Source organism: Centruroides sculpturatus, unplaced genomic scaffold (genome assembly GCF_000671375.1).
Source record: "Centruroides sculpturatus isolate CEXI.00-Female unplaced genomic scaffold, Cexi_2.0 scaffold285, whole genome shotgun sequence".
Taxonomy (NCBI): domain Eukaryota; kingdom Metazoa; phylum Arthropoda; class Arachnida; order Scorpiones; family Buthidae; genus Centruroides; species Centruroides sculpturatus.
The window spans coordinates 326,694-348,448 of NW_019384647.1; the positions used below are offsets into that span (position 1 = coordinate 326,694).

Here is a 21,755-nt window from a genome sequence, read left to right on the forward strand (position 1 = left end):
AAAAAATATGTCACAAACGAAAAGATCGACGAATGGTGACAGAATAACCAGCCCTGCCATCAAAGGTGGATTGAGATTTTTGAACATTTTACAGCAGAAGAAATTGTTTTCAAAAACGTTTGTAAAATCGTAGAATTTTTTTGTCTTCCTGGATCTAATGCCCCTGTTGATTGAATATTTTCATTGCTGAATAATATGCGGACGAATGAAAAAACCCATTTAAAAGTAAGCACATTAGAAGCATGTATTTCTGTCAAATACAACTTTCAAATGAACTGTATGGAATTTTATGACTTTAAAGCGTGAAACGGTGCTATAAAAAATTAATTCTACTGAAAAGTATCAAAATTAATGTTATTTAAATTTTTACAATGTGTGTATGTGTAATAATTCAGATTGTTTAAAATTTTAATGTATGCATTGTTGTATGCTACTATTTTCGTAATGAATGTTATAAACTTATGAATTTTATAACGTATTTTTTTGATTTTCTTCGATATGTCCTTTATTTTCCCCCAAAAAATATGGTCACTGTAACTATAATGTTACACTACACCACACTGCAAAACACCAGGATGTGTAAAATACTTCATTCTAAGAACCTATAACCGGTGTGATATAAAAACAAAGGATAAAGATTACCACAAACATTTTCAAACTGCTGTGAGTTCTTCCTCGGGTGTGAAATTGAATTACTGATGAGACAGAGCGAACCGTTAAAGGAAATTCAAGAAACAATTAGAAGGTGTTACATGAAACGCATGTGCATTCGTCTAGTTGACATATGGCAACCTTAAAGTTTGGAGTCCATCTACACCTGCCAGGCTGGCAACAGAACCAACTCATCCTTAAAATTGATGCAGTTGTCACTGAGGGACGATTTGTAAATTTGAATGGCCTCAAGCCACTTAAGGTGTTCATTGTGTGACGTAGTGTGTACAAGTTTCGCCTGGTGGAAGGCCGCCATAATGTCCAAACTTTGTATCCTATAAAGAATACATTTCTAATATTATTTCATTTAATCACAAGTAAAATATCAAATGAACAAAATGCACACATTGTCCCACAAAAATTAGTGACATTTTAAACTTTAAGGAAAAATCTTATAAAATCAACAACATAATTTGTTAATGTAAAGCTGGACAATCAGAAATCTTTTGTTGCCAGTTCTTAACAGTCGAATCCACTCTGTCAATTACGCTTATGAGTTTCTCTGAATTTTGATTTCCTAATAATCATCTGTTTTCACATGGGAATGGATTAAAACTTATATCATGCTCCCATGTGATTTTGGAATTTCAATCTGGAATTCAATTCAAAAGCTTTGCTTTTCCTATTGCTATTCATCTTTACTTCTGACAATATACAAGAATGATTCAAACAACTCAGATAAAATAATTGTTTTTAAATACAAGAGTGTAAGCATCCAGTAAAAAATGCAAATACATGGTTTACAAAAATTATTTGCAAAAATGCAAGGATTCTTTCGCTTGTGTGTATAGGACAACCTAGGAATTTGAAGCTTTGATAAATGAATAAAAACCTCATCTTATATGCAAGTAAATATGGTATATATTTTTGCATCTTTTGATTTAAAAATTCACATAGAAGAAAATATTAATATTACTTATATTACTTGTAAAAACATTATGCTAAATAGCAAGTTTAAAGTTCACAGGTCAGAATTAGAGAATATAAATGTTTTATTAGAAGAGAATATCAAACAAATAAAAACATACTCAGTTGTTTTAAGGTATTTTTCAAAACCTTTCATTTTCTAGGATGTAATAAATAACAAAACATACAAAAGTTCATTTTAGGTTAAAATTCAGATGTTTTAGAAATAAACATTTTGTTAAATTTTAAATATAAACAAAAACAATCCATAACTAGAGCAACATTTTTAGAATTTTTTTGTTCTATTTTACAATAACAAACATTAAAAACAAAAAAATAAGATACATAGTCTCGATTTTACTGTACTGTGTTTATCTTGGTGATCTTATTGAATTTTGCTGTTTTAAGTTCATTTCTTTGAAAGTTATCTTTAGTGAGGAAGAAAATTATAATTTTTGTTATTTGTAACTTTGTCATTTAATGATTTTCTATAAATCCAAAACTTCTAAAATTTTGCATCTTGTAATTTCAAAATACAGTAGAGCATCGGTTATCCGAAAGAATTCCAGTCAGCATATTTAAATTTTCGCTAGTGCTGTGGCGCTGCAATCTTTGGCTATATCTTGGGCTACTCCAATATTTTTTTGTTGGTGTGTGTGTTTTAGCTGGCAGCATTGGCACTTTTGTGTGGTGTTTTTCTGAGGACTGTGTGTGGTGCTGAATCAAACATTTTTGATACTAGATCAACTTCTAAAGTATTTTTTTTTTTTTAATATATTTATTTTGTTTGTACAAAATAAAGAAATAATTTTTAACGATACAATAGCCACGATTATTATTATAAAAAGTTTACATTAGGCTTAACATCGACAAAAATTCAACTCGAAGCGACACACAACAGAGAAAAATTTCAACATGGGATAGGTTAATATATTTTTCGTACATAATCGGTTATCCGAAAAATAAATTATCTGAACAACCCCAGTCCCCAATTGATTCGAATAAATGACGCTCTACTGTATATTATTAAGCACCTTTTTGCTGCTGAGATACATTTTATTTGGCAGAGGTGTTTAATAGTATATTTTGAATTATTCTGCTGGGGGTGATTTTGGGTATCTTGTAATTTCTACAATTTATAGTGGTAATTTTCCAGATTTGATGTTATCTTTTTTGCATTTCCTTTGTGATTTTCAATGAATTTAGAAATATATCTGGAAGATATTTCAAATTATTAATCTCTAGTTTTTCTGCTTTTGTTATAGTGATGCTTTGATTCATACACTTGTGAAATGATAGTTGTAGATTTGTGACCTAAAATGAATGATTCTAACATGAGATGGTTTAAAGGTTGGATATTTTATTTACACTGAAGATCAGAATGTATGAACAGTTCAATAAAGAGATAAGATAGGTGGCAATTTTTGACTACTGAAAAACATATACAACTCTGATGAATAAGAACAGAACCTTTTAAGACATTGATGGAAGACATAATATTCATGATGATTACATTCTGTAAAACAAAGATTACTGACAGAATAAAAAATTGATATGTAGAAAAAATAAATTGATAGATTAAGATTAAAAAAGAGAATATTCCATAAAACCAATAGGACAGTCTGGAACTTTATTTTAATTTCTCTGCTTAAAACAAAATTTGACTTTTCTGTTAAACTATGGAAATAATAATTATAATCTTTATAGAAACTAGTAGGAACATGTTAAAATTGACAGTTTTATTCAGTTAAAGTACAATCAATGAGCTCATTTAAAATTTGGCATCTACACAAAAAGTTATCAGTACAGCAAGTGTTTTCTGGGTCCAACTGTAGGTGTTTTGTGTTTATCTTGTGTGGCCATGGGGCTCCTCTCATCAGTCCTGTCTTGATGGCTTCTTTAAATTTTGCATCCATCAAATTTTAGCATTCTTAAGGCTAACCAACTTCAAATGGTGGGGCTTTGGATAAATGGTGATGTAGTGGCATCAGATAACACTCTTAACCTGCCAACAGTCAGATGTTCAAGTTTACTCTTCTTTTTGTTGGTAGGTTTGTCAAGAAAGCCATCAATCGGCACTAAGTAACAAATTGGATGGTTAGAATCACATTTTGGTCTCATCATGGATTAATGGTAAAATAAAAGCAGAGATTGGCACTAAAAGTTGGTAGATGGCTTTGCAGTAAATACTGTCTTTTCAGTGTTGAAAAGTATGTTTATTTTACTAATATGTACTTTTTTTTGTTACATATGCTAATAAATTAAAATAGTTTAGTTAAAAAATAAAAGCAATTCTTAAATTTATTTTATTATTTAAATAGATAGTGTAAGTATTTAAATTTATTAGTGTTAAAAAATTTATCAAAAAAGTCTTTTAATTAATGCATAATTAGCAAAAAAGCAGGAATTCAGGGGTGAGCAACAGATTGTTCTAATGGTTAAAACTAAATCACTAGATGGCATGCAAGTGCCCAACATATTTGTCCCAAAGACATAATAATGTACCTTTGCTACTTTGCCACAGCTGAACCATTGCACTTTTTTTTCAAATCTCTCTCTAGCAATATTATCTACAGGGTAAAAGCTTTAATTTGAAACTTGAATCATATTTTTAGCTCTAGCCATTTACTTGAATAAAGTCTTACAGACTTGAACTTTTTCAATTAATATATAGATTTATTGGTTGATGATTTTAAAAGTTTATAAAAATTGAATAGGGTATATAAAATGTTCAATTTTCATAATTCTTCTTCCAATAGTTCATAAATCATTGAAAGATAAGAGAAACTTATACTAATTATTCTCCATAAATATTATACAAATATTTTTAAAAATGTTTTTACAGTACAGTAATACCTCGACTTATGCTACCCTGACTTATGCGATTTTCAAATCTTGTCGATTTGTCTTTTGTTTGAGCGCCATGCAACTCTTGATTACTCATTCCCCCCCCCCGCACTATTGTTCAGCTTACATGTTCGGACGTGTCACGCGGAATTGACACATAGCTACAATTTATTTTGTGTTATTTATTTCTGTATTTGTTATATCTACAGAGACTTAAGAGACTCTATGTGGTGATTTCTTGTAACAATGAACGAATCAAAAGTCGAGATAAGATTAACGAGAACATTTATTAGCTTACGTACATCCAACTTGGATTTTACACAAATTGAGAAATTATACCCTGACTTATGCAAATTCGGCTTAAGCAGTTATCACTCGGACCCACCTATCGTGTAAGTTCGGGATATTACTGTATTATATTTTTTCTGAAGCATGTAAAGCATAATTTGCCATGTATACATTTCATCTACACACATTTTGACTTGATTTTATTCAAAATGTGAAGTAAAAAGTTCAAAATAAGCTTCTAAACCAGTGTTTCTCAACGGGGACGATATCACCCCCATTTGGGCGTTTTTCCATGTTGAGGGGGACGATTAGTAACAATTTATATTTTGGGGTGCGAAAAATAATTTTCTGAGTGATATAGTAAAACGTTATATTAAGAATAATTAGATATTTTATTCGTTATATCGTACAATAATTAAACAAATAACATTATACTAGTCACTAGTCTATTCAATGCAGTACGAATTTGGCATTAGTCTTGGTCCTCTGCATCAGAATTTTGAAGTGAAGGGGCGATAATAGGTAATGGTTTTATTGAAGAGGGCGATACTACATTGAATGGGGCGACGATTCTTTAGAGGTTGAGAAACACTGTTCTAAACAAAGAATACAATCTCACATTAGCAATGTGTTAAATTTCACAACTGTTATAATTAAATCGCACATCTGTGTTAAGTAATGACATTAAAAATAAGTAAAAACTTTCCATCTAATTTTCCAATATGTATAGTACATACTTTATATTATTACTTGAGTACAGGTGTACTAGTGCTTTGCTAAAATTGTGCTTTTTCAATTATGTTCATGTTTATTATTATTTTTGCACTTGCTTGCTCTTAGGTTTTCAGATTTTTTTTAAATTTATTATTTTTAGTTTTACATCTTTTTTAGGCCTAGCTCTTGTACGCTTAATAAATGTTAGTATAGTACAAATATATTTTTTACATGCACTAGAAAATAAAAAAGGCTGTTTTGCTTTAAGGTAGTGCAATAAAATCTGTGTAAACTGAAATTGCATAGTACCAAACGTTTTTCCCAGTTTGGCAGGTTTCCATTTTGAACAATTTTTTTTTATCATAGAAAATAGCTCCATTCTTGCAGAATTTTTCCTGTTTAGATAGGTTTCCATTTTGTTTGGGTTCCATTTTAGACAGATTTTACTATGTTTGCTTTATAATGATGGTCTAGAAACTTAACCTACTATATTTGTGAGGTATGCCTGCATGTTTTTATCTATTAAGAAAGTTACTTTGTTATTTTATGAACAAGGAAACAACAATTTAGTACTCAACTAATTATTTAAGTAAAACCAACCTTTTTCAAGGAATTTGAAAAACTCATTTTAAAAGGTTTGATTTTACTGTATTTATTGTTATACATATTATGCATAAACATTATATCATAAATTTATTTACTCTTAAGTAATACATAATTTTAATTAAATTTTATTCGTCAGTTATTAATGAACAAGTCTAGAAAATAAATATTATTTACACTCAAATTATTGTGAATGTTGATTTTATGCTCATTGTGTTGTGTTCATTAATGTTTTTTCAGATTTTTCAATCAGTATTAATACAGTATAGTCATGCCTTGTATGATGATCATGTTGATTAAAATGCATCCATAAACAAATTGGAAACATACAACAAGCATACACTGATACAGCAATGTCTGCAATGTTCAGATTGCATATAACTTATCAAATTTTACAAAAATGTAATTTAGTATTTTAGATAAACTGTTACCATTCTGATCTTGTAGGTACTGGATTAATGAACCTCTATTATAGATAGATATTGATTAAAACTTGAATGAAATTTAAAAAGAAATTAAATTTATTTACAGAATATGAAGAATTTAATTAACTTACAGTATATAATATAATTACTCAGGCAAAAGCCATATAAAGTCCATGTAGAATTATTTGAATGTTTCTGTGAAGAATCGGCAAATGTTTAGATTTACAACAGATTTTCATATTTAAAATTGTATTGTTGTGTTGTCTTAAATTTGATAAGATAATTATTATATTAAAAATTGAATGTGGTAATTTTTTTAATGTCAACAAAAGCTAAATATAGTATTGTATATAGTCAAATGTATTAATCAATTTATAGATTTGTCTAAATGTGAAAAAATTTTCAATTTGTATTATTAATAAGTTACTAAAAACAAATTTTTTTCAGTTCTATGGTTATCTTTCTCAACAACAAAATATGATGCAAGATTACATTAGGACATCTACTTATCAGAGAGCAATTTTAGCAAATATGGAAGATTTTAAAGATAAAGTAAGAGAATTTCAAATACTCAAAATATTAATTTTTAATTTTGTACATTTTATTTTATTTTATAAAATATTTTGAGTTATTTTTAAAAATTTATAGAAGTTATTTTTATGTTATTTATTTTGAAATATAATAAAAGTACTTCATTAAAAAATGAAAGAATGTTGTTTATCAATTCCAAATTTCATAATAATGAATAAAATAATATTTTGAACTTTAATTTGAAAGATGATAAACAGTAAAGTAACTATTGAACTATAGTTTGATCAACTGGTTTCCAAACTCACTTCAGTTGGTAATTTCTGATTCTTAATTAATTCTGATTATTTAATTATCATATTTAAAGAAGTACTGTATTTAGGAGGTTATAGTATAATAGTGGTTAATGTGTATAGATATCAAGTCTGATATAAATATATAAATAGATATATATATATATATATATATACACAGTAGTTTATGAAATAAATTTGAGGTTAATGAAAGTTTGATAGTGGCATTGGCTTTGATGAGGGAATTTGTCATATTTTAAAATTTCGTTTAGAAATAATTTCAAGTATGTAAAGGGAAAATCTAATTAGAAGAAAGTGTTTTAACAACTGAAATTCTAATCATTGGTTTTATCTCAGATGCACTTTAGTTAATCTGCTTTAATGCATATATTACTTTAATAAGAAATTTTTTAACTATATTTTAAAAATAATGAAAATGCTATTACTTTATTTTATCTGAAACAATATAAACTTTTGTTAACAATTTTGAAATAATATCAGAAAGAAATTTTAAGCAAAATGAGAACTAAGTTATATATAATATTGTATGTATATAAATCTTATTATTAAATATAACAAATTTTTATCAATTTCAGATAGTTTTAGATGTGGGTGCAGGTTCTGGAATACTTTCATTTTTTGCTATACAAGCTGGAGCAAGAAAAGTCTATGCTGTTGAAGCAAGTTCTATGGCAAAACATGCTGAAGTTAGTATCTATGATTTTATATATTTAAATGATAAATAATGATTATTTATGATTCAAATGTTTTATACTATATTTTTTGCAATTGTTTTAGACTTTAGTTTATCACAATAAATTGGCAGGAAGAATTATAGTGATACCTGGGAAAATTGAAGAAATTACTCTACCAGAATTAGTTAATGTGATTGTTTCAGAACCAATGGGATATATGTTGTTTAATGAACGTATGCTTGAAACATATCTTCATGCTAAAAAATGGTTGTCACCTGATGGTAATGTCATCTTTATATAAATTAAAAATAAAATTTATCACTTATTGATGAAAAATTTTTATTCAAAAAATAGTTATTTACTGTACATTCTAATTTAAGTGGGATATTTTTAGGTAAAATGTTTCCTTCTAGAGGAGATCTGCACATTGCACCTTTTAGTGATTCATCTTTATATATGGAACAGTTAAATAAGGCTAATTTTTGGTAAGTTTTGTAGTATGATGAATGTAATGGTTTTTTGTTTTGTGTAAATATTAAATTGCAAGATCAGAACTGAATACAATTAAAATTATGAATTATTATAGGTATCAACAGTCTTTTCATGGAGTAGATTTATCAAGTTTAAGAGATGCAGCTGTTCAAGAATATTTCAGACAACCAGTTGTTGTAAATATTTTTATTTAAATTTTCTATAGTCTTATTTTTTACCCATTTGTACTGGGAATTTCTTCCTTGAATCATTTAAGACAGCATCTAAAGTGATTGAAAATTGTAATGGTATACATTGGGAAGTTATATATTTGTTTAAGTTAATTATTATACAAAGTCTTCTGGGACATAAAGTGTTAACCCTCAGATTTACATTTCTGGGGTAACTGAGTTTGAATGTTTAAAAAAATCCTAAAATCATATGAATAGATGTGTGTTAATATTTTTGCTTTCTGAACTTTGCCTATAGATGTGACTGTCATCTCATACTTAAAACAGAAAAGATTATGATAATCTGATTTTAAAAAAATCCCACAAGAAAGATTTTATGGATTAAGATAAAATGATAGAAGTGATATAATGTGATACTGTGTGTCTTCAAAAATTTTTGGAATTTCACACATTGGTTATTAAAAACCAGAAAAAATATCATCTAGAAAATACTTATTTCCAGTTAATATTTCTACTTATTTTATTTTTCTCGGTGTTATTCATCAATATTTCCATATCAACAACAATGTCACCTGTCTTGTTCTGGTAATAGAAAGCTTGGTATGCTTCAGGAACTCATCTGATCAGGGACAGGGACATGATATCATTCATTTTACTTTTTGCAATTACCAGTGTCCAAGTGTACTTTTTCTCGAGCTGATAAGGATGTACTGATGCTAAAGTACATTGTTTGTACCAGTAATTGAATATCTCAGAATACCACAAACTGAGGATTAGCACCATATGACCCAAGGGTTATATAATATAATGTATGTTTAAGTTCTGGTGATTTTAGAATATTCTGACAATATAAATGAATTATGGAAAAAATCATATACTATAGTCCAGTGGTTCTAAAAGTTTGAAAGTTGCACATCTGTGTATAGAAGATATATTTTTGCAGGCTCCTGTTTTTAGCTGTTAGCAGTTACTCATTAATTAATAAACTACAATAATAAAAATCATTTGAGGCGTCTAATATTATTTTTTGACAGTGTTTGATTGCAATAATTCGAAAAATTTTGTTAAAATAACAGAACTAAAAGTTATTAAATTTAATAAAAAGAACCAACTTTTTTATTAAAATTAAAAAGTTGATTCTTTTTTGCAACATTTTAATAAATAATATACAGATTATGAAATTTCATTCAAAGCTTAATATTGCTTTAAATAATATTTTAAAATATTTGCTAAATAATAAATGTTCCTGCAGACTTCTGACAAGTATCTTGTGGATCTCAGGAGTCTGCAGACCACAGTTTCAGAACCACTGCTATAGTCTATTTGAAATAATTTATAACCAAGTAGACATTTGTCATTTTGCCATTTGATTCAATTAATATTATTTGAAGAGACATCAAAGTTAAATTTTTACATAAATTATTTTAATTATTTTTTGTTCTGCTATTTACATTTAAAAATGCATCTTAAATTTTTTTCTTGATTTTTATTTTAAAATTCTCACTTAATGTTCTTGTTAAAAAATAAGAAAAATGAAATGTAATCACCATAGAAATTATTTGTTATTTACTTTATTAAAACAAAAAGTCTAGCATATTTGGTTTATTTTAATAAAATAATATATGCTTTTAATTTAAAGCAATTATTATTTATTTGTAAAACTATTTTCTAAGTAATTTAAAATTATTAATTCAAAGTTATCTTTAAACAGTGTAAACCAATCTTATATTTACTAATATGATAAAAAAAAACATTTCAATCTTTCATTTTTGCAAATGTCACAAATGTTTTCAAGATAAATTATTACATACATGCATCTGTAGTTGTATTATAATATTCTGATGTAAAATATCATATGGATAGGTGCCATCACATACATACATGTATCTAGCCATATGATATTTTACATCAGAATATTAAAATACCTTTAAAACTTTTCATATACATTTACACACACATTATCATCAATGTGATGTTTTAGTCAATTTATGTAATTTTATTTCTAATAATATAAATTATTCAGCAAAATGAGAAAATGTAACATGTTCTTTGATTTAAAAAATGTTGATTATGTTATTGGAAAAATATATACCAATATTATAACTGATTCACCTATATGGCATTTGATAAAATCTCACCAGATTAAAAACGGAAGAAAATTGAATGTATTTTATTAAGATGATACAGACTGATAGATGCTTCCAAATGTTCAGTTATGATTTTAAGAAAGTATTAAAGTTGAGAACTGCCTATACTTGCATAATTTAAAATTATAGATTAAATTAGAGATCATGGTGCTGTCAGATTCCATGCAGGTAGCTGAAGATTAAAGATTTTGAAGATTTGTAGCAGCCTTTCATGTAAATATAATAGCAATTAATTTAAAATATAATATATAAATTCTAAATTCACATGTTTGTATATGTATATAATAATTTGGGATTTTATGATGTGTCTGTCCCTTAAAAGTTTTTTCTTTCTTTAGGATTGAGGATAATTTCTGTAGAGTAATGTAAATAATAAAATAATTAATTATTAACATGTATTTTAAGAACAGACTTTAAATATCAAGTTCTTGAAATTTGTTATTAGCAGCAAAATTACATTTCATAATTCATAATGCTGTTTATTCACTTTTACCTTATACTATATAGTGTGTTTCATTTTGTAAGATTCTGTCACTTAATATTTGACACAGGTACATCCATGTACTGTACATACATGCATAAATAAGCAGTATTTCTGTAATTTTTAAGAATTTAAATTGCTATGAAATTTCTCCAAATAATGTAATATATAAATAATTATCTATTGAATTTTTTACTTTTCAATCAAAAATTTTGTGGACAGACAGGCAAGAGCATATTTTTCTAGCTTATTAGATGATGAAAGTATTGATTATTTGTAATATTTATTAATAAATCAATCAGTATTTTGTAAAAATCCTAGAATTTTACTTTTGTTTCTAAGATTACAATTTTAGGTTTTTAATCTTAGAAATTTACAAATTGAAGTAAAATTCCAGGAATTTTAATGAAAAAAATATTTGATTGAAATTAGCAACATTACAAAATATTCTATATTTTTAGGATACTTTTGACATACGCATTTGCATGGCAAAGTCTCTCCGTTACACTGTAGATTTTCAGTCATCACATGAATCTGATCTTCATCAAATAGAAATACCTCTAAGTTATGTTTTGCTTCAATCAGGAGAATTGCATGGTTTAGCATTTTGGTTTGATGTGGCATTTTTTGGTTCCATGTGAGTAATACATTTTATTCTTTAATATAGAAAGTGTAATTGAAAACATCAATTGTCTATTAGCTTTTAGCAATTATTTGAAGTTATAAGTTTATTATTTTAATACCTGGAGATATGATATTTCAGACAAACAGTATGGCTTTCAACTTCTCCAACTCAACCTCTTACTCATTGGTACCAGGTTCGATGCTTATTAAATACACCTGTATTTGTTCAAAGAGGCCAAACATTAACAGGAAGAGTAGTTCTGAATTCAAATAAAAGGTTAGATGTTTAAATTTTTTCTCATGTCTTTTTGTTTTATTATGAATTGCAAAACTTTTGGCTTTTGGTAAAAAGTATAAAATAAATTTCTTTTTCTTTCTTTCCTTTTTTTTTTAATAGACAAAGTTATGATGTAGAAATAGAATTGTGTGTTGAAGGAACAGGAACTCGTGCTTTCAATACATTGGACTTGAAAAATCCATTCTTTAGATATACAGGTCAGGCAATACAACCACCACCTGGATGCAATGAAACATCTCCAAGTGAGAGTTACTGGCAAACTCTTGATGCTCAAAATGGGGGTGTGTATTTCTGTTTTGTTTTTCCTTCCCTCTCTAATTTTTCAAATTATGATTTTTTAAATTTCTTTTTAGTTACTACTAATGCTGAACTTGTAGTAAATGGTATGACATTAATGAATGGAGATAACGTCATGGAAGTACATCCTGTCCAACAACCTTCACAACAGAATCTTGGATCACATCATTCTAGTATTATTTCTCTTGGTATGTAAAATATCTTTTGATATTGTTGACATCATAAATGTTACTTACTTACTATTTATATTTAAGGATCATTATCTAGTCCAGGCACAATGAGTGCAAATATAAAAGCAGGAACTTCTCGTATTCAAGCAAGTATTCCTACTAGTTCCATAGGTGGAGGAATTTCTCCATCTCTTTTTACACAAGTAAGTATAATTTTTTTTTTGTCTACATCATACTTTTTTACAAAAAGTAATGAATTACATAATTATTATTTACAGCAGCAGCAACAACAGCAACAGCAGCAGCAAGTAGTATTAGGCAATACCTCTCATTTTCCTGTCAATAATAGTTTAATGATTGGTGATTATGTTACACCTGGCAATATTGTGATGCCTGGACAAATGAATCCAACTTTTAAACCATAATTAAAGAAAGCAAGAATGGACATCTAAAGTGGAAATGAACTTTTTTCATGAACAACAATTACTTTGAAAAAACATACATGAGTGTGTGTTGTATAAATGTGAAATGAATGAATGTGATGTATGGATCAGGTGTGTTTATTTTAAACACACCAAAAAATTGTATATTTTGGACAATGAATAACAAATTGATTTGGAACAAATGATGCAGTCCTGCCATTCCCTGTTAATTTCAGTTGAGTTGTAAAATCTCATCTGTTGGGTGCTGTAGTATGGTATTTGGGGACAGTGAATTATTCATGTGATGGACAGTATTTAAATAGCAAATTAAACATAGCACTTTCAATTTAATTTTAAATAATTATTTATAGATAAAAGTTCTAAGGTGCTCAATATGAATTTCTGCTACCATTCTGAATTATCTGCAACAACGAGATAAACTTTTACTGATAACATAAAGGTCATATAGGAATGTCCCCTTCTATTTATCGTCAATAAATTGTTCATGTCGCAAATCTACAATGGTGCTCATCCAGACTAAAATATGGAAATGGTGTAAGACATTCTCACAGGATCGACTTAGACTAAGCCATAGTAGAATGTTTTTACATAAGCTCACATTATTGGTGGTTCGTGTCAGAGTGTTGTCTTATTTGTCTAGCACATAAAGTTGCATTAGAATTAGTTCAGTAAAGACTCGAAAAGTAGACATTTCTCTGCATGGCACAAATTGTAATAGTGATGTATTTTATTGTGACCACCATACTATCAATCTCAAGGATTTATCCTTGTTGTAAACAGTCTCGTTATAAGAGACCATTGAGTATTTTTTCAATCATCTCCCACTGGTAATCATCAAGTAGGGAATAAGTAGAATAATTTAGACTATTGCATTTTAAAGTTTGTTGCAATTATTGGCAGGTCTGCTGTTAAAATTTTTGTGTTTGTGTGTCTTATAGACACTGAGAGATCATGTTGATGTCTTTGGGATGTGAAATTCATAGCCACAGTATTTTCTAATTTATTTGTTTTGTGTTTGAATAATCACTGTAGTTTTATAGGTTATGAGTTTCAACAGTCTCAAAGATAAGTTGTATGAATTCTGTTCTGGAAGTTTAATTTTTCCAGTGAGAATTCTGTATAGGATTGTTTTCTTCCACCCTGTAATGCCAATATTTGCCTTAAGACTGCAGTTCTGTAGAAGTTGCTTGGCAGCTTTTAGATACAAAATTTATAATTATAAGCAAAAATTCAGTTTTTTGTTTTATCTTTAAAGCCATTTGAAAGCATTTTTAAATATCAAAATTCAAAAATAGCTTTTCCTTTTTTTAATAGATATGCAATTTGGATCATTCTCAAAAATAAAGTGGATTTTATGTTGACAGAAATTTGTCAGTTGAATCTGTATCTGCACTATTAAAACTTAATAAAAGTGGCACAATGTGTATACTTTTTTCTCCTTGTCTCGTAAGAGACATTCAAAACTTGATATATAGTATGGTTTTGAACAATGTATGATATTGTGAAAATTAATCATGAAATGTCAGTCTTAAAATTTGTATATAATCTGTAGTTTATAAACAATTTACAAAAAATGACAAGTTTGAAGTTTATGTGACAATAGTACGTACATCTCACATTACATAAGTGTTAGACTACTTGTAGTAATACATTTTTATACCATTTTAAATATCAAATTGCTCATAAACATTCAAATTCTAAAATAAAATTTACAAATCAAAGATTTTTTTTTATTAAAATATGTTGTAGATATTGTTATTTGAGATATTTTTATAGCTTACAGAAAATGTGTGAGTTCATTAGTCAGTATAGAAATTTATGTTAGCATTTTTAAATATCAGCTATTATTAATCATTAAATATTGTCCAAATAGTTCATTGATTGAATAATACTACTATAAAATCTTTCTTCATTGGGAATTTTATGGATAGATAATGATATTCACTGTTATAAAATTTAATCATATAATAATTAAAAACTTAAATATCAAACATTCTTGAAGGTTCTCATTGATTATTGCAGAATTAATTATTTGATGATTAATTTGCTTGTTTTAACAATTGTTATTTGGAAAGAAATCAAATGTTTTATCAACTTTATATCATTATTTGGTATTGCTAATATAATTAGATTTATTTCCCTCAATTTGCCAATTTAACATTGCAGAAATCATTAAGTCATTTCTTTTATGTCAGATCGTGACATACAGGAAATCCTGCTTCAAACATGAATGTATTCAGTAGGAATTTATTGTTTAGAGTGTAGATTTTAGTCACTGTTGTGTGTCGTCCTTTGTAACCACAAAGAATTTCCTGCAGTAAGATCAATCCATTAGTGACATAATGAATGTTTTCTTAATAAATTAAATTTATCCGATAAAGATAACTGTAATTAAAATTTCTACATTATAGATTGATTTGAAATCTTAATTATTAGAAAATCAAAGTACACTTGACAAATTCAACTAGACATTGAATCAAAAAGAAACTAAACAGTTTATGAGATAGTCTATTGTTTTATGCTAAATTGTCTTGATTTCAAACTAATTTTTAAAATATTACAAAATATTAAATTATTGTTAAATATATAAATATAAATTTCACCTATTAAACTTTAACATGGTAAGGAATTAGAAATATAAATTATTTCTTCTAGAAAGCATGATTTTACATTTTTGTTTTAATAGCTTTGGTGTTATTTTTCAAATAATCGGGAAACTAAGAAGAATGTTAATTTTATATTATCGGATTTAATTTTCCGATAACCAGTTAACGAAAACTTCGGCAAAAAAATAAATAAGTTATAACGAGTTTTAACTTAATTAAGCGATATGCCTGTAGGTTCATATAAATTTTAAAAATGGTCTTCCCCAGCAAATCAAGTCGTTGACCGATCATATCGTAACTACGAAAGGAAGTGGAAGTTTAATTATATATAGTAAAACATCAATCATATTGCGACTTTCAAACGGTATTATCTCTTTTACAGCTGTAAATAAACCGGTTTATTTGTATGGCGAGAAACTTGTTTCTTGGGTTTTCAAAACCAGAACGAGAAGCACGGTTTCGAATTATCGGAAAAAGTGTAGAAGTGTTGTGATTAAATTTCAATATTCCCCCTCGGAGGGACGGTAGAATGGATATTGTTAACTACTGCGCAACTTGTATCATGCTTCGTAAAACGTTAACAATAATCAGTTGGCGCCTGTGCAATAAACACACAGGGGATGCTTAGAAATATTCGGAATGTAGAACATTTTTCTTCGACCTCTAATGTGGAATTAAGGAAATAGAACTGACTGTCCTTGTACCGTATCAGGTAAGTTTATAAATATGCAAATTAGATGAAAAATTCAGGTGCTAGAAGTCTGTATCGATAACGGTATGGAGGTATTACTTTTAAACTAATTCTAAACTCGTCTATATAAGTTTTATATAATGATAACGTAATTTCAGTCTGTAGATTTAACTTAATTTCCGTTTTGCTCGAGTAAATAGCAGTAAAAACCTTGTAGTTATTATAAAATTATGTTTAAACGGATTATTAGTTGCGCTTGGGTTTTAATTTTTCTTTCAAAATATGTTTATGCCATTGTTTTTAATGTAATACGATAAGTGGTGTTTAAACGTCCGGATCGTAACTAATGTTTGAATTTGTGTAGTCTACGAGGGGAAAATAGCTATAAATTGAAAATATAAGAGCGAGTTAAAATTAGTTGATTTTTATGGTCTTCCATTTTAAGTGCGAAATTTGACGTCATCCGTTTAATTGTCAAAGTTGTAGCGCGAGTAATGTACGGAACTCGGAAGAGAAAGCGTCTTTATTAGGCTAATAACGTGTTTACAGGAGCAAAAGAAAAATTGCCTGAATTAAGGAAGAGGCCACTGGAAAGGAAAAGAACCACCTGCCAAGTTAATGGATGAGGAGATAACGCAACCTCAAGTTCAAAGTTCCGTTAGATGCGTTTCAGTACGACTCGTCCTCAGGTGAGAATTGTATGCTTTTGTTAAAATATTGTAAATAACGCTCGCCTTATCTAGTATTTTTTTAAAATTCTAATTCGTTTTAAATTATTAACCTATTTTTTACTCGATTAAAATAGAATTTTTATAAATAGTGACGTCATATTCGAGTTTCTTTAATTATAGCGCAACATATATATATACTGTAAATAAACTTTTTTCTGTAGTTAACATAGATAGAGTAGAATTCGACCTCCTTGCTAACAGCATCGAGGCAAACAACACAACAAAACAAAAATTAATAGTCAGGATACTAATCGTCTATTTACTTATTTTTAATGTAAAATAAACTCATATTTTTACGTTTTTCTCTTAACTTTTAGCGTGCTATTGGCAATGAACGTTAAGATAGGATAAGATAACATTGTTATCTGGCATAAAAATTATTCTAAACTTATATTTTCATTCAATTCATAAACAAGACTGCATTGTGTTTGCCTAAGTTCAATTTGGATCAATGAAAATATTTAAAGTAGCAGTTAAATATGCTATTGTTTAGTTTGAGAATTGAAAATTAGTGCATTATTTTTTTTTTTTAAGTCTTAGTATTGTTGTAGGTTACTCCCTTAAAAGCTTATTGTGAGTTGAGAATAGAAAAGAAGCATCCTCTATAATAACAAAAGACATTGGGTTGTGTTGATCATGATTTATATCAACATTTCTTGTTACACCCCAAATATTATGCTAAAGCAGACTTATTATTCAGCATGCAATTTGAAGTGGTTCTAAAGTTTGAATACCTTATTTAATGCATGTACTTAAAACATAAGAGCGATGACCTTAATCATTTACTTGAAATTCTTACTTGCATTACTGTGTTCTACCATAAAATTGCAATGTATGTTGAGCAAGAAATAAATATTGCTTCCAAGAAAATGCTAAATCATTAAGAATTCTAAGAATCATTGATACACTGAATAAAGTACTACATGTTCCCATGAGTTTTAATATTTTTATTTACCAGAACAAGTTATAAAAATAATATTTATATTTAATATTAAATTATATTATGTTGTTATTCTTTTCATATACTTTGTAAATATATATATTATTTTATATTGTATAGAAATATAAACTAAATATTAGATTTAAAGAAGTTTAACATAATAAAAGTTTTTTTTATATTTTATAGAATTTTATACACGCCACTGTATTTTTTTAAAGAATAAAAATTTAATTATAAAACAGAAAAAAGTACATTCTTTAGTAAAATTAATAATAAACCAATAATAAAATGCTAGAAATTCCCTGTATACTGTATGTTGCTGTTATTAAGAATTGACTAAAATTAATGAGTCATTCATTATTCCTGCTATAAATAATGATGTAGTTATTTCAGAAGTATATAGTGTACTTTAAAATTTTCCAATTCAGTTTGTATTAAAAAAGGATGAAAAAAAATGTTTTGTTAGCTAAAATAAATATATAAAATTATGTATTTAGACATCAAAAATTTTGTATTAAAAACAATTTGAGTCTTAAGTGAGAAATAAATGTTATGTCATTGTTTTATGTTTACTTATTAATTACTATGAAATTCATAATTTATTATTCTTTTAAGTAATATTTCCACATATTTAAGACTGTTTTATTAAACTCATTGTAGTTATTTTAACTCCTGACGTACCAGTCTGATGAGGTGAACATCCCACTAGAATCGCTATACAGGTAGGTGTGGAAATGACTATTTCTTAATGAGGTCAACAAAACTGGTTTAAAATAGATTCTCTTGATAGGTTTTTTGTTGTTATTATTCTTATTTCTTTTTTTATTGTATGGATTTTACCAAATTGATAAGGGAAAAGTATTGAAATTTTTAAAAAAATTATATAGGACAGTTACAAACTATTTTTATGTAAGGAAGATAACTATAATTTATTGCTCTACTTTGTCCAAGGTTAATTATCTAAAATCTAGTATGGAAGATTTCAAGGCTAACAAGGAAGCACCTGTTTAAAAATAAAAGCCTCTATGAATATAATTAAAATTAAAATAAAACTGGAAATTCAAACTTGTTGGAGGATATGTAAAAACACCTTAACTTATATTATTTTTAAAAAAGAATTTAATGCAAAAATCTAAAATTTTTATCAGTGCTATTATTTCTTTAAGTCACTAATTATAAACTGAAAATTTAAATGATATTTAAATTATTAATAAAAATCTATACTGTATAAAACTGATTAATGCATATTATTTCCTGTGTCAGAAACTATTTACTTAACCTTTCTTAATAGATTCTTAGGAAGAGAACATTTATTTTAATTATGAAAAGCTTCTACAATAAATAACTAATGGCTCTGACTCATAACATTTGTATTTTTTTTGTTTGTAATTTTAATTATAGATAAGTTATAAAAATGAATTATATTCAGAATGAAATAAAACATTATTATTATGTAAAATTATTTCTATATTATTCATATTAATTAATATAAAAGAAATATGGCAGTTATGTTACCATAATCTTCCAATTTATCATTTTTGTAACCAGTTTTCTTAATTTAATTGTAATAAAAAGCACTTAATAATCCTTTGCACTAAATACAGTGTAATAATTTGTAATATATTATTATATATTATTGCTCAAGGAATAAATTTCATAATTTTCTTTTATCTATAATATAGATCACATGAACTTCATACTTCACTGATAAAGAATATTGCAACATTTTTGTTACTTTTAATTGTCTTCAAACATAGAATAAATTAGTTTATATAATTGTCTTTTTCATACATATGTAAAAAAATTATTTAATTATAAAAAATGAGACTGGTTAAAGTTTTTGTTGATTCATATTATGCAATTTCCAGGCTGGTAAATGAAGTTTAATTATTTTATCATAAACTAAATAACTATTGTTAAAGATAACCTATCAATTTACCCTTACTTCTATTTACATTTGATATAACAAGTATGCAAAACTGATTAAGTGTTTTATCTCTCTTATGAATGTCATTTATAAATATGTTTTTAGACAGTCATTGTTTACCACTAAAAATGTTTATCAGCATTAAATTTTAATTAATTTCTGAAACCTGTCTAGTTAATTCTAAAATTTTATTTATTTGTTTTAAGAAAGTTTAAAATCTTGTACAATATTTTAAAGTTTCTTAAGGTCACTGACATGTTGCTAGGTGGATATGTTCTTTTGGGGTCAAACTAAATGCGGAAAATGTTAAAAGTGCATTACTATAGCTTCCTGGTTTAACTTTCTCTCATGACCTATTGGTACATCATTTCAAATTTATAACTTTCTTATTGAAATTAATCTTTAATAGTTATCATTTTTGATAAAATTTTNCATTCTTTAGTAAAATTAATAATAAACCAATAATAAAATGCTAGAAATTCCCTGTATACTGTATGTTGCTGTTATTAAGAATTGACTAAAATTAATGAGTCATTCATTATTCCTGCTATAAATAATGATGTAGTTATTTCAGAAGTATATAGTGTACTTTAAAATTTTCCAATTCAGTTTGTATTAAAAAAGGATGAAAAAAAATGTTTTGTTAGCTAAAATAAATATATAAAATTATGTATTTAGACATCAAAAATTTTGTATTAAAAACAATTTGAGTCTTAAGTGAGAAATAAATGTTATGTCATTGTTTTATGTTTACTTATTAATTACTATGAAATTCATAATTTATTATTCTTTTAAGTAATATTTCCACATATTTAAGACTGTTTTATTAAACTCATTGTAGTTATTTTAACTCCTGACGTACCAGTCTGATGAGGTGAACATCCCACTAGAATCGCTATACAGGTAGGTGTGGAAATGACTATTTCTTAATGAGGTCAACAAAACTGGTTTAAAATAGATTCTCTTGATAGGTTTTTTGTTGTTATTATTCTTATTTCTTTTTTTATTGTATGGATTTTACCAAATTGATAAGGGAAAAGTATTGAAATTTTTAAAAAAATTATATAGGACAGTTACAAACTATTTTTATGTAAGGAAGATAACTATAATTTATTGCTCTACTTTGTCCAAGGTTAATTATCTAAAATCTAGTATGGAAGATTTCAAGGCTAACAAGGAAGNAGAAATAAATGTTATGTCATTGTTTTATGTTTACTTATTAATTACTATGAAATTCATAATTTATTATTCTTTTAAGTAATATTTCCACATATTTAAGACTGTTTTATTAAACTCATTGTAGTTATTTTAACTCCTGACGTACCAGTCTGATGAGGTGAACATCCCACTAGAATCGCTATACAGGTAGGTGTGGAAATGACTATTTCTTAATGAGGTCAACAAAACTGGTTTAAAATAGATTCTCTTGATAGGTTTTTTGTTGTTATTATTCTTATTTCTTTTTTTATTGTATGGATTTTACCAAATTGATAAGGGAAAAGTATTGAAATTTTTAAAAAAATTATATAGGACAGTTACAAACTATTTTTATGTAAGGAAAGGAAAAGAACCACCTGCCAAGTTAATGGATGAGGAGATAACGCAACCTCAAGTTCAAAGTTCCGTTAGATGCGTTTCAGTACGACTCGTCCTCAGGTGAGAATTGTATGCTTTTGTTAAAATATTGTAAATAACGCTCGCCTTATCTAGTATTTTTTTAAAATTCTA

General features: G+C 26.9%; 2 protein-coding genes across 3 annotated transcripts in view; both read left to right on the plus strand.

The window, feature by feature from the left end:
• The first annotated feature begins 6,901 nt into the window (after window positions 1–6,901).
• On the plus strand, window positions 6,902–14,709 carry LOC111626209 (histone-arginine methyltransferase CARMER-like). Its single transcript, XM_023369519.1, has 11 exons — window positions 6,902–7,046; window positions 7,912–8,022; window positions 8,114–8,291; window positions 8,405–8,495; window positions 8,597–8,678; window positions 11,762–11,937; window positions 12,064–12,201; window positions 12,322–12,503; window positions 12,576–12,707; window positions 12,774–12,892; window positions 12,971–14,709. Exons 1-11 carry the CDS (start codon window positions 6,972–6,974, stop codon window positions 13,112–13,114), a joined length of 1,428 nt encoding a protein of 475 aa, XP_023225287.1. The 5' UTR covers window positions 6,902–6,971; the 3' UTR covers window positions 13,115–14,709.
• A 430-nt stretch (window positions 14,710–15,139) lies between these two features.
• The window catches only part of LOC111626210 (FYN-binding protein 1-like), a 34,999-nt gene continuing 28,383 nt past the window's right edge, over window positions 15,140–21,755 (plus strand). The window contains exons 1-3 of one of the 2 annotated variants that reach the window (XM_023369520.1): window positions 15,140–16,450; window positions 16,979–17,118; window positions 18,761–18,822. The gene's annotated coding sequence lies outside the window, so the exon portion shown is untranslated. Of the gene's footprint in view, window positions 16,451–16,978; window positions 17,119–18,760; window positions 18,823–21,241; window positions 21,393–21,755 lie in introns of those variants that run through there. The other variant, XM_023369521.1, reaches the window with a different exon arrangement.